The following is a 17,975-nucleotide window of genomic DNA, read 5'->3' as shown; positions in this document are numbered from 1 at the left end:
TTGTATAGATGACTGACGTTGAAAGAGATTGTATAGATGACTGACGTTGAAAGAGATTGTATGGAGGACTGACGTTAAAAGAGATTGTATGGATGACTGACGTTGAAAGAGATTGTATGGATGACTGACGTTGAAAGGGATTGTATTGATGACTGACGTTGGAAAAGATTGTATGGATGACTGACGTTGAAAGGGATTGTGTGGAGTACTGACGTTGAAAGAGATTGTATAGATGTCTGGAGTTGAAGGAGATTGTATGGATAACTGACGTTGAAGGAGACTGTATGGATGACTGACGTTGAAAGAGATTGTATGGAGGACTGACGTTGAAGGAGATTGTATGGATAACTGACGTTGAAGGAGACTGTATGGATGACTGACGTTGAAGGAGATTGTAAGGATGACTGACGTTGAAAGAGATTGTATGGATGACTGACGTTGAAGGAGATTGTATGGATGACTGACGTTGAAGGAGATTGTATGGATGACTGACGTTGAAGGAGACTGTATGGATGACTGACGTTGAAGGAGACTGTATAGATGACTGACGTTGAAAGAGATTGTATGGATAACTGACGTTGAAAGAGATTGTATAGATGACTGACGTTGAAAGAGATTGTATGGATGACTGACGTTGAAAGAGATTGTATAGATGACTGACGTTGAAAGGGATTGTATTGATGACTGACGTTGAAAGAGATTGTATGGATGACTGACGTTGAAAGGGATTGTATTGATGACTGACGTTGAAAGGGATTGTATGGATGACTGACGTTGAAAGGGATTGTGTGGAGTACTGACGTTGAAAGAGACTGTATAGATGTCTGGAGTTGAAGGAGATTGTATGGATAACTGACGTTGAAGGAGACTGTATGGATGACTGACGTTGAAAGAGATTGTATAGATGTCTGGAGTTGAAGGAGATTGTATGGATAACTGACGTTGAAGGAGACTGTATGGATGACTGACGTTGAAAGAGATTGTATGGAGGACTGACGTTGAAAGAGATTGTGTGGAGTACTGACGTCGTAGGAGATCGTCAGAAGGACCAACGCGGTAGAAGATTGCAAGGAGAACTGGCGTTATAGAAGATTGTAAGAGTTTGAATCAAAATATGCACTGTGACCGATTTCAGAGAAAATTGATTGGCCATAACAATCTCCGAGTCTTGGCTCAAACTAACGCAAAAAACCCATTCACACACACACACACACATTAACGACCATAAACATAATAAACTCGTTTAAACATATCAAACCCAGGTAACCCGACCAAAATAACATGTCGTAACACTGTGCCGGACATCTAGAATAATTTGAACGGCGTTTCAACGTAGACATAACATTTACCACATTGTTCTGAAGCACCAACATTCGGACGTTTATTACAAGATTTCACATGAAATTGTTCAGCAGCAGCCTATTGTTATGTTGGATGCAATCAGCATTCCAGTATGAATAAATCTTGTGTGTTTCGACACCTTTACAAAAGAATCAAATCCTGTTCAGTGTGTAGAACTCACATAAAAACTAAGGTTTTGAGTGTAATGTATTTCTAATACGGACATCACGAAAATGCCGTTTTACAAGGAAACAACCTTTGCGTAACGAGTGGAATACAAAAGTAGATGTGCTCATTTTTTCAATTAGGTACCAGGATATATTTAGTAACAATCATTCCTACACATCTTCAAACTAAAACGAGGTGGCAGTATTTCCATTCATCATACTCTCGTGATGTCGCACTGGCCCTCCATGAGATTTGCAAGGCTCTTACTTGGTGCCTGTTGGAATTTCTAGAATCTGCCACGCTCATTCGTCGGATGTTGGTTCCTTTCTGTGTTTTATTCTTATGTCCAATACGTTTGTTGCAGGATGTTGATGACGTAGCGAGGGAGCTGACATGAGCTGTTTCTCCGTATTCCGCGCCATCACTGTACGTCTGCTCTTCTCAAGTCACGGCGCCATTTCAATATGGCGGTTGTACGTGGTGACGAAGGACCAGCGTTTTTGGTACCTTGCGTGTGCGCTAGGTCTGCTGTTACTGGAGATGACGGTCACACTTGGGAAGAAGGGAGGCAAGGAGTGGAAATGGTGAGTTTAATATGTAAAATTGTTTTGTTTTTTCTTGTGCTTTGTCAAAATGTTTCATTTAAGAATTTATTTTCGTTTTGTGTGAGTTCATTAGAGTATGAACATTTATAAAGTGAGGGCTATACTGTATGAACGTCAGATCCCTGTTTTGTATCTCGGAGGATGTAGACACAATTTCATTAAGTACACATGGCTTCATGTTTACACTGACAGCAAACAAACAACTGTAGCGTGATCCTTAAAAGTACGAGGTGACATCAACGTGACAGCGTGAATGTGGATGTTGTCCGTCAGTGTTTACGTCATTTGAAGAAAACAATCCCGTGAAAAACGTATGAATGTTAAACTGTGTCGCGCATACACTTATGAACTTCAGGTTTGAGGTCATGTGATCGCCCTCTCGTCCAATGGAAAAGGCGTATATCGTATATACTACCATAGTCTGGGCGACTCTTCATATTTAACTAGATTAAAGAAATATTTCACAATATTAATGTGCGGTATGGTTGATATATACGTTTACGCTTTTCTGGCTCTGATGTATTATTGTTTCTATTTTTGTGATTTTGAAGTCAACCCCCATATATATGTCTAATATATATGTTCACCGTATTAGACAGAAGGCGGTCATGTTAGCACTCGACCCATCAGTCTCCCAAGAACACACACTCACAAAATCATGTGAACTTCTTGATGCTACAATTTCCACTGAGTGTTTCATGTCATTAACCGCATGCATTAATGTCTAGCAACTGGCTTGAAAGAGATGCTTCATGTGATTTTATCCATGAGTGAAATAAGTGTCAAAGTGTGAAAATCAATGTTTCAGACCATCTTCCCGAGGCAAGAGAGTTAACTGACTTTCAAAGTCCAGTTTCCACCCTTGCCGAACTGGGCTGGAATTCTTGGGCTCGATCGCAGCGCCACCAGTGGTTATTACGAGTTATGTCCCTTCTTAACCTCTCCTATGGACCAATCAGATTCCATCACATGCATTTGTTTCAAACAAAATGGCGGCGCTCAGTCAAGACGATCTGATCGGTAATCAAGATCTATATTGTGAAAACGGGTCTTATATCGCGAAGTGCATCAAATTACGCGAGCACCTTGATTAAAAACATGAAAAGGTTTAGAAAAAGTTTGTTGACAACGAGTTGGCGGAGCACATGCAATGGACCGAAATCTGCACGACAGTTTACGAATCGGATTTCGATTTCGTTGCGCGATTTTGATTGGACTATGCATAGAGTCGTCAGTCTAGCCAAAATGTAACTCCATCATACCAGCCTAGTTCGGCAAGGGACTTTTATAGTCAGTTAACTCTCTTGCCTCGGGAAGATGGGTTTAGATAGGCTTTTGATATGTAATTATACCCCCGTTTACGAAGTAATTCGGGGGTATATAGCGTTCCGTCTGTCCGTCCTTCCGTCCTTCCTCTGACTTAAAGCAACAGTTATATTTCATTAATTAACAAACTATTTACTATTTGTTGTTGACCAGCGGGGGGGGGGGGGGGGATAATGGGGGTATGTGAGCTTTGCTCACTTCTTTCTTGTTAGTTAGAAAATGAAGTAGGCACTGTTTCTTTGCAATGAGGATTTCAATTTGACTTGAGACAATAAGTAACAGACCAGGGATTAATGTCAGTGCACTCGCGAATTTTCAGTCACCCTCTTGTCGCTCTTATGTAGGTACAGCCAGCCTTCTAAAATATGTCCCGAAACTTCTCAAACGATTAAGCCTGCCATGGTATCTTGTACAACAAGGGCGGATAACTCTGTTTCCAGTCTGGAAAGCTTCCTTCGTCGCCGCTGTTGACTGGCCACGACAGCACTTACTGTCTTTTACGAGTATTTCAATAAGCTGCGGCCACTGACAAGTACTACACATACACTGAACCGCAAAAGAAACGTCACCATGGATAGATATATGAGAAACCTTATTTTTCCAAACACTGTAAACATAGTATTACTTTGAGACATATGAAAAAGATGAAACTGATCATGAAGGTTGAAATTAAAGTGTCAAATGTTCTTAAAGTGAAACACAACACTAGTCTCTGAGAAAATGGCATCACAAGTCAGTATCTCGTGGGTACGCCATGTGCATTGATGACTGCCGTGCAACGTCGATACACGCTGAGGAACGCCTGACGCAGTTCAGCTGCAGTTTTCGGCCTTGGTCGGACGTCATTCAGCCGTCTTTGAATCTCGTCCCACAAGTGCTCAAAGGGATTTAAATCGGGACTGAGGGCAGGCCACTGAATGGTTCTGATGCCATTCTGCTGGCGGAAGTCTCTTGTTGCTCTCGCAGTGTGGGCACGGGCGTTATCATGCTGAAACTCGTGGTTGCGGCGACGTTCCAAATGAGGTATGGCGTGTGGTCTCAAGACTTGATCAATGTACCGAGCTGCTGTGACACCATTGCCCCTCCCATGACCGACGTTCTGGAAGACGCCAGGGCCGACCCTCTGTGCAAGACCAATTCCAGCCCACACCATGATGCTCGGACCACCCAACGAGTCTCTCTCAACAACACAAGCATCCGCATAACGTTCCCCGCGGCCTCGCCGGGCTCTCTCTCTGCCATCTGCTGTTGAGATACAGTAACGGCTCTCGTCTGAGAAGAGGACACTTCTCCACTGCTGGTGGCGCCAATGCTGGTGCTGTCGTGCCCACTGAAGACGGTCCCGGCGATGACGTGGTGTCAGAATTGATCCACGGTGTGGCCTGTGACAGTGGAGGTGTCTGCTCGTCAATCGCCGACGCACGGTGTCCGGACTAATGTGTCGCTGGTGGGTCCCCATGGTCTGTCGAGCATTTTCCGCAGCAGTGACAAAGCGATCTTGAAAATGCTGTCGCACAATCTGACAATGCTGACGTCGGCTGGTGACCCTCGGTCTTCCACTACGTGGTCGGTCATCTGTAGTATTGGTGGTCTGGTACCGTTGCTGGAGCATGTATATTGTCTTCACGTGGAAATGAAATGCATTGGCACCTTGCCGGGCGGGTTGTCCAACTTGCAATCGTCCAAGAGCTTGGTGTTGCTAATTTCTTGTCAATCTTGGCATGTGGTAGCAATTCAATAACGAATGAATGTTATCCGATCTGGGTGGATTTTTATAGGTCAAGAAATGGGTGAACGCATGTGCATTTCAATTTGTACGGAACTCACGTGCATCGGGTTACCATAGCCGTTGCCATGATGCGTTTGGGCGATTGTCATCTGCTTTGGGGTTTTTTATCATCAAATTTCATTTTTCCGGACAAGGTAATGTTAAATTTTTGAAACTTTGACAAAACTTACCCAGATATTTAAATGACAACTTTTCATGTAATGTTACTTGGGGTGACGTTTCTTTTGCGGTTCAGTATATACACTAACATGACTTACAGACAACACTATAGATATCATTACGCGAGGATACAGCTAAACGCACGTCCATAGTACACCTGCTATCACAAGATGCCACAAATGCGAGGATCGGTTGACCAATATGTCTTCTGAGTATGGAGAAATACATGATGTGTTTATTCATCTACAACAGCAATGCACCGACACAATATATATGTTAAACAAAATAAATAATTTTAACCGCTGCCATTAACTTAAAGAAACCTGTATATCAAGGCTTTTTGTGTGAAATTGTCAGTGGTGCACAACTGTATTTCAATACACTATGTTTTGTGGCGAAAATAGCCACGCAAATTCATTATGGGGTAGTGGGGTAGCACATTGGTTAAGCGTTGGCTTGTGTGAAGCCCATTCTGGTGGTGCCTCGTCCTGATTTCCCACCTTTAGTGATAATATTGCAAAAATAATCAAAGGGCGTTACACTCACTCACTCACTCACTCACTCACTCACGGTTCCAGGTTCTGCCCAAGCGTCCTTATCTATCTGATGTGTGTGGTTCCTGCCATCTGGTTCTTGGAGCTGAACGAGATGGAGAGACGGATCCAGTTCCTGGCAGCGAACAACGGCACCATCTTGCCACAGAATGAGTCTATGGAGGAGATGAGTGCTACTCTTGGAAGTGCATTTGGTGTGAGTACAATGATGGGTACTCTGCAAGCTTACCGCTCCAACTGCACTTAGCAGTCACTTAATTGTGGTCAACTTGACTTTCACGATTCTTGAAGTAAAGGTGATCAGAAAGATATTATACCACTTAGGTGTGAAACATATATGGATGCATCCTCACTTTTCTTGATACACGTTGTTCAACATCTTTGAAACATGTAAAGGGGTTTATCGAAAATGCATCCAGTACGAAGTTCGTTGATTTCCCAGGACGATATTTACCATTTTTTCACATGACAATCTCTTTGTGACATTTGAGTAAAATTAAAGCTGATTCTAAAAATAATAATTTCAACCTTGGTATTAATCAGTCCATTTACCCTTTTAGGTATCGGCAATCAATCAAACAATTTTCCAAGACTTGTCCGAAGAGCGCATGTTAGTTACATGTTTTAAGAGCGGAAGGTGTATGCTAAACTTGCTCACGTAGCATATCGAGTAGGACAGCCCACCTGCAACACTCGATGACCCTTCCAGACCCACTGATGTAGAGAGATAATCATGTCTGGGCGCTTGATGTTTTTCTGGTTGTTTAAAATACACTTAAAATCATCTTTGCAAAATAGGTGTAAATAAACATAGCCTGTAGGATAAATGAGAGCTGTGTTGAACGTGATGGAGTCGGACAGAGAACAGTTGGTGGGTGATGGTTTTGACGCCGGATGCATGTTATACCCCTCTTTACTGCAAGGTGGTGATGTACGTTTCTAAGACGAGCATTTAAAAAGCCATAAAGCGAAACCGTGTACGTACTCCCCGACGGAATATATGTACTACATGTGTTGTTTGCTCATAGGGCACAAAAGGTGCCGTGATGATTCCGAGTCAGAATTGGTCTTCAGCAACACATGCTTGTCGTAAGGCGCCTAACGGGATCGGGGGGTCATGCTCGCTGACTTGGTTGATGCATGTCAACGTATCCCAGTTGCGTGGATCGATGCCCATGATGTCAATCTCTGGATTGTTAGCTCCAGAATCAATTATTTACAGATCGCCGTCATATAGCTAGAATATTGCTGAGTGCAGCGTTAAACAACAAACAAACAAACAAAAGCAACAGAGGGGTGTTTTGAAAGTATACGTGAGTGAGTGAGTATTGTTTTACGCCGCTTTTAGCAATATTCTAACAATACCTCTGCCGGAGACACCATAATTCGGCTTCACACATTGTACCCAAGTGGGGAATCAAACCCGGGCCTTCGGCGTGGCGACCGAACGCTTTAACCACTAGGCTTACCCACCGCCCCGAATACATATGTCGATGTCAAACAAAGAGAAGTTTTTAAAGTAAATATGACGCCGTTGTAATATATTTATGTGATGCATTAAAAAGTTCATGCATTAAAACATGTTCGAGCTGACGTCCTTCATAATAATGTCTGAGAGAAGACTACGCGAAACGACGCGAAAAGCGGTATGCATGTAAAAAGAGTCTAATACTCATCATTCACCTGAATGTGCCTATCCAATGGATGAAGACTATCAACTGTGAAGTAAAATTATAACTTGAACAAATTAAACATGACTTTGTTTTAAGATATCACACTCGAGAAACTGTTAGGTCCGGAAAGCATAGGATAGACAGTATCTGCTTGGCATTTGCTTATCAACAAAACAAGCTAAATCAGCTTCCCTGCTAAAACTGTCGTCGCGTACATAGTTACTTATAAATAGCACCACTTGTTCTCCTATATATGATTAATATGCATAAATTTTCGAATTTGTAGTTATTCACAACATCACTGGTTCTCGTATATTTCTTACGCAAATCGTAACTAGTTGTCGCCTATATCATTATTCTAGTTCTCGTATACATAATCATACCCAACTTTACCAGTTCTCGTTTAAATAATCATTCCCAACTTTACTTGTTCTCGTATACATAACCATACCCAACTTTACTAGTTCTCGTTTAATTAACCATACCCAACTTTACTAGTTCTCGTTTACATAATCATACCCAACTTTACTAGTTCTCGTTTACATAATCATACCCAACTTTACTAGTTCTCGTTTACATAATCATTCCCAACTTTACTAGTTCTCGTTTACATAATCATACCCAACTTTACTAGTTCTCGTTTAAATAATTATTCCCAACTTTACTTGTTCTCGTATACATAACCATACCCAACTTTACTAGTTCTCGTTTACATAATCATACACAACTTTACTAGTTCTCGTATACATAATCATACCCAACTTTACTAGTTCTCGTTTACATAATCATACACAACTTTACTAGTTCTCGTATACATAATCATACCCAACTTTACTAGTTCTCGTTTACATAATCATACACAACTTTACTAGTTCTCGTATACATAATCATACCCAACTTTACTAGTTCTCGTTTAATCATTCCCAACTTTACTACTTCTCGTTTACATAATCATTCCCAACTTTACTAGTTCTCGTTTAAATAATCATACCCAACTTTACTAGTTCTCGTTTAAATAATTATTCCCAACTTTACTTGTTCTCGTATACATAATCATACCCAACTTTACTAGTTCTCGTTTAAATAATTATTCCCAACTTTACTTGTTCTCGTATACATAATCATACCCAACTTTACTAGTTCTCGTATACATAATCATACACAACTTTACTACTTCTCGTAAACATAATCATACACAACTTCACTACAGACTCACATTTAGTCAATGAATTCTTATATTACATTATTCACTTCTCTCTAAAATTTAAACAAATAATTTTCTTAATGTTTTGATAGAGATAGTTAGAGCTAGCTAGACTTGCTTTCATATATACATGTATGTCTAAATTGTTGTTGTTTTCCATAAAATAAATATAATCTACAGTCATGGTGCAGGACTTAACTTCACTAGCTCTCGTATATACACTTATACACAACTTTACCAGTGCTATACAATTATACACAACTTTACCAGTGCTATACACTTATACACAACTTTACCAGTGCTATACGCTTATACACAACTTTACCAGTGCTATACACTTATACACAACTTTACCAGTGCTATACACTTTTACACAACTTTACCAGTGCTATACACTTATACACAACTTTACCAGCGCTATACAATTATACACAACTTTACCAGTACTATACACTTATACACAACTTTACCAGTGCTATACACTTATACACAACTTTACCTGTACTATACACTTATACACAACTTTACCAGTGCTATACAATTATACACAACTTTACCAGTACTATACACTTATACACAACTTTACCAGTGCTATACACTTATACACTACTTTACCAGTGCTATACACTTATACACAACTTTACCAGCGCTATACACTTATACACAACTTTACCAGTACTATACACTTATACACAACTTTACCAGTGCTATACACTTATACACAACTTTACCAGTGCTATACACTTATACACAACTTTACCAGTGCTATACACTTATACACAACTTTACCAGTACTATACAATTATACACAACTTTACCAGTGCTATACACTTATACACAACTTTACCAGTGCTATACAATTATACACAACTTTACCAGTGCTATTCACTTATACACAACTTTACCAGTACTATACACTTATACACAACTTTACCAGTGCTATACAATTATACACAACTTTACCAGTGCCATTCACTTATACACAGCTTTACCAGTGCTATACAATTATACACAACTTTACCAGTACTATACAATTATACGCAATTTTACCAGTGCTATACACTTATACACAACTTTACCGGTGCTATACACTTATACACAACTTTACCAGTGCTATACACTTATACACAACTTTACCAGTGCTATACACTTATACACAACTTTACCAGTGCTATACACTTATACACAACTTTACCAGTGCTATACACTTATACACAACTTTACCAGTGCTATACACTTATACACAACTTTACCAGTGCTATACACTTATACACAATTTTACCAGTGCTGTACACTTATACACAACTTTACCAGTGCTATACACTTATACACAACTTTACCAGTACTATACACTTATACACAACTTTACTACTTCTCATATTTGTATGCACATCGTAACTAGTTTTCGCCTTTACAGTTCTTCACATCTCCACTAGTTTTCGTATATTGCTAATTTCACACAACGTCACAACGTCTGCAGTGTCAACACGACGGTGGCCACAACACCGTCCCATGATACTACGTGGGGGACGACACCCCTGAACACGTGCACATGAGTCAGTTCTATAAAAAGACCTGACGTCTTATCTGCACCACCTGGCACCTCAGACAGTGTCAGACAGTGTCAGACAGTGTCACTGGCAACAGCTGCCTCAGTTCGCTTGATAGACGTAGCAACTCTGTCTTGTAGCTCATTAATTGGCCGCTGGCGGTCTGTGTATTTGTTGTAGCGGGTCCACGAGGGTACGTCGTGTTTCATGCGTCCCTCGTTAGGTTTAATACCACTCGCCGGACGGACGCATATACCCCGAGTGATCCTGCTACAACGAATTTATCTTACCGACATGTTTTAAAATGACATTATGAAAGAATTAAAACATATTCAAAATTGACAGTTCAGAGCTGTTCGATTGAGCTGAGGTCAACTTGCGCTATGTCACGTGACTTCCACTGACTCGGAAAAAGCGTGCGGCTTTTTGTTTCACAGCATTATGTCAAGACCATGTGGACCAATCAGATTTCATCATTCTGACATGATATGATAAGATCGTTTATCCACCAACACAAGTTTGTTTGTTTGTTGTTTAACGCCGCACTCAGCAATATTCCAGCTATATGACGTCGGTCTGTAAATAATCGAGTCTGGACCAGACAAACCGGTGATGGACTTCATGTGCTTCGAGCCACGCAATTGGGATACGATGACATGCATCAACCGAGTCAGAGAGCCTGACCACCAAATCACGTTAGTCGCCGCTTGTGACAAGCATTGTTTTCAATACCTCACTGAATAATTTCGTTTGCTTTAAAGATGAAAAGATAACATTTTCCATACTCAGATATGGTCACTGTTTCTCCATAGATGTGGAAATGAAAGATTTTACATGCCATGAAGTGACCCAACCATATCGTGCATGCATGTGTGTGTGTGTCTGCTTGTACTTGTCCGGACTAATGCCGATTGGTGCGAGCCCACTGAGATACCATGCCGCGGTTTCACATGAAAACCCCACTCAGACACTGTACACTGACTCCGAGCCGACCAGTCCTTGTTTTAGCCCCTTAATGCCGACCGCAAGGGAGGGTAACAACAAGTACCATCTTTAAGCGTCTTTTGGTATGACGCGGCTGGGGATCGAACCCCAGACCTTCTGCTCTCCAGGCGATCCGATATCTTAGTCTAAGTCCAGTCCGACAAAACTTTAAATCAAGGATGTGACTGAATATTAAAATGCGCGGTCCACCTGGTAATGTTAGCAAGACAGACGCACACAGACACATTCACACACATACACAAACACGCACGCGCGCACGCGCGCACACAGAATAACATGTCAGAAAACAAATATGTACATGTACTTTGTAAAATATAACCAATGAAAGAAACTTAGACGAATCAACGAACGACCGACTCGGAACCACATAAACCAGGCAAGCTATGCGATTGCACACTAAATTACTAAATTACGGTGTATTTGTCATTGATATGAATGTGTCCGAGCATATTGCATGACGAGGTCCTCAGCTTTGAAGATACCGGCTTCCAATGACATCACACCATTATCATTGTTATTGCTCTTCGTACGCTTACATAATGATATCAGCACAATTTCCACCATTCTTAATGACAGCAGCTCCGTGAGTTATGCAGGGTGCTTCGTATTGTTTTACACTGTCCATGGTCTTTCAGATCAATCAACCGACATCAACACTGCTCTTAAATCAATGCTGTTTCAGCTACCTACAATTACAATATCGAGAAAGATTGCACGGTTGATAAATGCCATTTTCTTCAAGCATAAATAATATACAATTTTCCATGATAACACAATCACATTAATAATGATAACAGATGGCCTTAAACGTGTTCCCCCTCAGCGGGGAAGAAAATGGGTAAATGACGTTAATATTAAGTTCAAAGATCGGCATCGGAGGATGCAAGGCTATAAAGCTACAGGGTAACTCAGTAACTGCATGAAATATTGGGAAAACAGTGAAGGTTGTCGTAATCAAGATCTAGGGGCACGTTACGACACGATGCAGCCATCGTGGTATGTGGGATTCGATATAAACAGAATAGGATAGAGCGAAAAAATCCAGCCTGGCTCACATTTTACGTTTGTTCAAAGAAGCTAAGTGTGAATAGGTGTGCTTCTTGGAAGGTTCATCGCAAATATACCGAGATTACGCTTCTGTGCTTTGCATTATCTCCGCTGCAGATAGAGGTTAATGAGACTTTAAGGCGTCGGCCAGAAATTGGAACGTTGAAATCTGAGAAGACAACTGTAATGTTTTAGTTTTTTATCTTCATGTTTTATGGGGTAATGTGGTACGCTACTTCAAGATAACCGTTGTATCCGTTTGCAATCTCCGTATATTTCAAGGTATTTATTTATCAATTCTTTAATCTTTAATTTGATACTATCAGGAGGGAAATACCGTATTTTATTCGACCTCATTCCTCATGTTTGGAAACAAGTTAAATATGATAACGTTTAATATGATGAGTTGGCAGAAGGTATGGCGTTAATACAAGTAAAGGTATGGCGTTAATACAAGTAAAGGTATGGCGTTACTACAAGTAAAGGTATGGCGTTAATACAAGTAATCGGTGTCATCCTTGACGTAGCCTTGGGAACTCGAGGTCCCTGCAAACATTGTTAACCGATCGGGCGAGTTAATGGATAGAGGGGCCAGGCTCGGCGTCTTCGATCGTTGCTCACAATCTCAATCACTGGATTGTCTGTTCCAGGCTTGGTTATTTACAGATCGCCGTCACTTAGCGGAAATATTGCCGAGAGCGGTGTTAAGCAACAAACAATCAAACACAGGTTCTCAGGCGTTCAACAATCGTCATATAACATTGTATTAGAAAAATTAATGACGTCAGGAGGGCTTCGAGTTAAGCGCGCAATTCGCTGTACCTGGTTGCGTCCCTTGTCGTGTCGGGAAATGCTGATCATGGTTGCAGATTCACCCATCTTATGATTCTGGTATGTCAGCACAATACCCGGTCTTATGCATTTGGATTTCACTTAGCTCTACTTGTCAACAACTTGCAACACCTCGGACTGTCATAACACGTTAATCTGATATGTTGTTATATAACGCTGAAGCCGATTCTGAAAGAATTTCATTGGCTTGAACGGCGCATCAACTTTAAAGTTCTCTGTTTTGCCCTTCAGTGCCACTCTCAAGCATTATCATTATTATTATTGTTGTTGTTGTTTTGTTGTTGTTGTTGTCATCATCATCATTTTAAAATTATTATTATCATCATCATTATCATCATCATCATTATGATTATTATTATTATCATCATTAACCAACTCATCTCTCTGTTCCTCACAGTTCAGGTTCGAGATCCGCATCCCGATTCTGATGACGTCAGACGAGTGGATCCGGACCCTGGAGCAGCTTCTGCTGCTGATCCTCATCCTGGGGCGATGGATCCTGCCCAAGGGGAAGTTGACCCACGACCAGCTGTCACAGCTGCTCCTCGTGTACATAGGCACAGCTGCTGACATTGTCGAGTTCTTTGATGCTTTTAAAGAAGAAGTGGTGTGTATTTATCTTCAGTGTAGTTTGTTTATCAACTATTTAAACATATTGTATGAACTATTTTGTTAGTTTTGACTCTTTTAACAATAATAATGATAATTGATCTTTGCGATAATTTATTTATTTATTTAATGAAAAATACTTGTGGTGAACAGATGATGAAAATGATGAATGTGGGTCAGGATCGGGACTTCTAATTAATTATTAACAACTGACGGTGATCTGGCAAAAATTTCTTTGACGTTTCAATTTTTGTCTTACTCTGAAATCAGACGACACACTCCAAAGTTTACTTTCCATGATTATCGTGTGAAAAGGCCTACTCTCCTCGCCATGTTCTCCCCCATCATTCCAACACACGCGATTTCTTCTTCTAATCTGGTTTACTGACACACAACTCAGCTATTACGGAGTGTCGCTGAAATCATATCAACGAAATTTCTTTTTCTTGCTCAACTTGACACAATCTCAATTCCTATTGGTTTTCCATCGCATCCAATTTGAAGCCCATTCTCTTATGCAAGATGACATGTAGTCTGTAGGTCGTATGCATCCTCAACATTGATCGAATGATTCTGAATTCATGGTTCATTTTAGTTTCCAGCGATGATGCAAATGTAACATTTGTGCAAACTTCTATTTTGAATCTCTATTGATTATAACTATACAGAACACTGACCCCACAAAACGATTTTGTGTTAAGGTTCATTCGTAGATCTGAGATGGTTTTGGAACGAAAATATTTGGATTGACAAAATTCCGTTTCGTACATAATGTTAAACTGTTTCTATTTCAGGTTCGCTACAACAAACTCCTGTGTATGATAATTCTTGGGATTTGGACTCTGAGTTTGCTTCAGTTCACGTTAGTTCTCACAGCTTCGAGAGTTCGACGAGACCAGTCTGGGCTGGCCACAGAAAAGCCCCCTGTGAAGAAGGTGGGGTGTTGCTCCGCCGACGTGTACGGCATTGTGATCTCAATCCTCCTCCAAGATGTCCCGTTCCTGGTCCTCAGGATGCTGCTCATCTTCCGCTACGGTGTCCTCAGCTACACCAACATGTTCTTCACGTCCAAAAATACTATTGTGATAATACTACTGATCTATCGACTGGTCGTTGTTCAGGTCGAGAAATCAGAGCGTGGTCGTGTCAAGAAGCTTAAACAACATCGGTACCCTTATGACTTTCAGAGCAAGCGTTTGGTTGATTCTATGTCATTGACAGACAGCATCAGCACGTCATGCAGTAGCTACTATGACAGCAAGTCCAGATTGGTCGGCAGTGCCAGCATCCACAGCAATGGTTGGCTGGACACTCCAAGATCTCAGCGGAGACGGAAAGAAAAGCAACGGCTAGCAAGGACCTACACTTTGGAAGATTTGAATACGGATCTATAGTCGCGCGAAACTCCAATATTCGGACTCCGATTATCAGGAATCTCCGGGTGATTAATATTGGGAATATCGAACTAAAACGATAACACAGCATATCCTTGATTCATAAATTGGAAAAAGTGTTATTCCGGAAGGTTTTACCTGGAAAGGTGTCGCCCAGTATTAATGGGTTCGTGCTGGTATCCGTGTCATGACTTCATCAGGAGACATTCATAGTGGTTGTCCTCCCGGAAATTTGATGATATCGTATTTTTTACCGTTATTCTGTTACAAGAAGCATACTGAGCTTATCCTTCGTGCTTGGACATCATTTGGCATTGTACGAATACCATCGCCCAGTTTACCGGCCCATGAATAATGTATGTGTAAATATTTGTTTGTTGGAAGTGGGATTTGTTCTCCTGATTCTGATCCCCTGGTTGATAATTAGGCTACGGGTACAAATTGGATTTATTCTCGGATGGCTTAGAATATGAGAATCACGGAAATATGATACATGCAATTCTCCAAATCTGATCCTGCGTTTGTGACAAGTTTGTTATATGTATCTGACGACTATTATACTGGAAGATTGTATGGCTTCTGTATGTCGATGTTTTTGCTTGAGTCTCTCTAGATGGCCCGCATGGCAACTAGCATCTGTGTGCGTGGAAATGACGGAGGCGTCATATGTGTGAAAACGTTGGACATGAATACATTCATTGCATAGTAGAAGTACATTGTTTAAGATGTTGATATATAACTCATATATCATCAGAGATACTGGAGTACAAATGTTATCTGAGTACATATAAACACGCCTCATGAGGGGACTATATCTCATCATCCTTTCATTATTTGGCCCAGTAGTTATTTGTGTGAAAACCCGCTGGTTGAAATTACATGTAAATTCACTTTTTAGATCCGGGAACGTCTAATGCTTCGAAAAAGTTTTTTTCGTACATCCATCAAATCCTATTGTGTTTTAGAAATCGTCGATTTCCAAAAAATGTTCATTCAGATGTATTTCGTTAAAACTATTTCAATATGAAATCTGGATTGTTAAAGTTCAGTGAAAATGGTGATTGTGTTTTTTCTGCCTTTCGTCGTTTGGAAATGGCAAGCTTCTTTTGAGAATGATCACAAAAATTGATGGTCTTCTGCAGTACCTTGTGATAGAAGTTACACGTATATTGGTCGTCGATTTTTCCATCGTGTGTTTGTTTCTACAGGTGTCATATATCATTGTCCAGGTGTCCATATTATCATTATATCCTAGGTCTAGACGTCATGTACCATATATGTATCATGTTTGTATCATTATGCATTATGTTAACGTGTGTACCATCATGTATTCTGTGTGTACCACCATACATTTTGTGTGTACCATCATGCATTGTGTGTACCATCATGCATTGTGTGTGTACCATCATGCATTGTGTGTGTACCATCATGCATTGTGTGTGTACCATCATGCATTGTGTGTACCATCATGCATTGTGTGTACCATCATGCATTATGTGTGTACCATCATGCATTGTGTGTGTACCATCATGCATTGTGTGTACCATCATACATCTTGTTTGTACCGCCATACAGTATGTGTGTACCATGCATGTACCATGTGTATCATTTCTGGATGTACCCATGTGCAGTTGTGTGTTCAGGGTGCCAGTATCGTATTCCTACTGTGTATAACTCGTTGCTTTCATCATTCCCCAACTTGCAAGACTGCTACTACTGATGCTGCTACTACGTTAGGTAGTTCTATTTTATAATTGTATGAATGGTGGGTATTTTTCTCTCAGAAAATTAAAATGCTTCCTGAGATTATTTGAATAATTTGAGTCGTTTTTGGAATGTCATAACTGATAGAATAGTTATGAAAATGTGTCCATGAATATGTTTTATTATAACACACATGTACAATTTGGTACTGTGTTATGTGACCTTACATTTGCAGGGAAGATATTTTAGAAATAAAACATTAATTAACGGAGTATGGCATGATGGATGTGATATGTTTTATTTTTTTTACTACACACAGATTATACTAAAATACACTTCGGTCCATGTGTAGGTAATGTGAAAAACTTCCCATGTTTGTCCACAACCATGAAGCAGGACAGATCCAACATTTATCTGGTCCAAAAAGCAACGGCTGCATTAGGTAAACGTCTTTAATAACCTTCTCTACTGAAAACAACTATATCGACCTCCTGAGCGTTTCCATCACTGTCGCCTTAGATTGCTCACACGTACTTTTATGAATTTTATGAAAAAATTGTCCTGAAGTCCTTGAAATGTGTCAAGACGTATCTTCCTGGAAGTTGTAGTCGTGACCAACAGTGTGAGTGGGTTTGACGCCGTTTTTAACAGTATTCCAGTTATTTCACGGCGTGTCAGCTTAATGTGGGAGGAAAGCAGGTCTCACTTCTGTGAAACCCACAAGCACGGGTATGGTGCCGACAAACCTACCTTGGAACATAATCGGGGCGAACCGGGATTCGAACCCACAATCTAGGTTTCTGGCGTAACCAAGGGAGGCAACTCTGCACAGCGAATCGGACCGAGAGCTTTGTTAGTATATTTGTATGACTTAAAGAGTCTCAGTTTTAGGATATTTGCATCCATTGATATTTGCAATTAACTGTTGTAATTATTTGAACTTGCAGTGATGATAGCACGTGAAGGACGAGCATGCACTATGCTTCTATATTCCA

At 40.5% G+C, this 17,975-nt stretch overlaps 1 protein-coding gene across 3 annotated transcripts in view; it reads left to right on the top strand.

Moving 5' to 3' along the window:
* The window catches only part of LOC139471781 (transmembrane protein 26-like), a 51,994-nt gene extending 34,400 nt beyond the window's left edge, over positions 1-17,594 (top strand). Inside the window, exons 2-5 of one of the 3 annotated variants that reach the window (XM_071254273.1) lie at positions 1,874-2,093; positions 5,967-6,138; positions 13,671-13,880; positions 14,677-17,594. In XM_071254273.1, coding sequence (XP_071110374.1) covers positions 1,903-2,093; positions 5,967-6,138; positions 13,671-13,880; positions 14,677-15,276 — 1,173 coding nt within the window. In that variant the 5' untranslated portion in view covers positions 1,874-1,902 and the 3' untranslated portion in view covers positions 15,277-17,594. Of the gene's footprint in view, positions 1-1,873; positions 2,094-3,015; positions 3,036-5,966; positions 6,139-13,670; positions 13,881-14,676 lie in introns of those variants that run through there. The other 2 variants (XM_071254272.1, XM_071254274.1) reach the window with 2 other exon arrangements.
* The last annotated feature ends 381 nt before the right edge of the window (positions 17,595-17,975 follow it).

This window comes from Haliotis cracherodii, unplaced genomic scaffold (genome assembly GCF_022045235.1).
Source record: "Haliotis cracherodii isolate W230 unplaced genomic scaffold, xgHalCrac1.p SCAF_23, whole genome shotgun sequence".
Classification (NCBI taxonomy): Eukaryota; Metazoa; Mollusca; class Gastropoda; order Lepetellida; family Haliotidae; genus Haliotis; species Haliotis cracherodii.
Note: the sequence above shows the minus strand (reverse complement) of the source record. Positions and strands in the feature narration are given on the sequence as shown.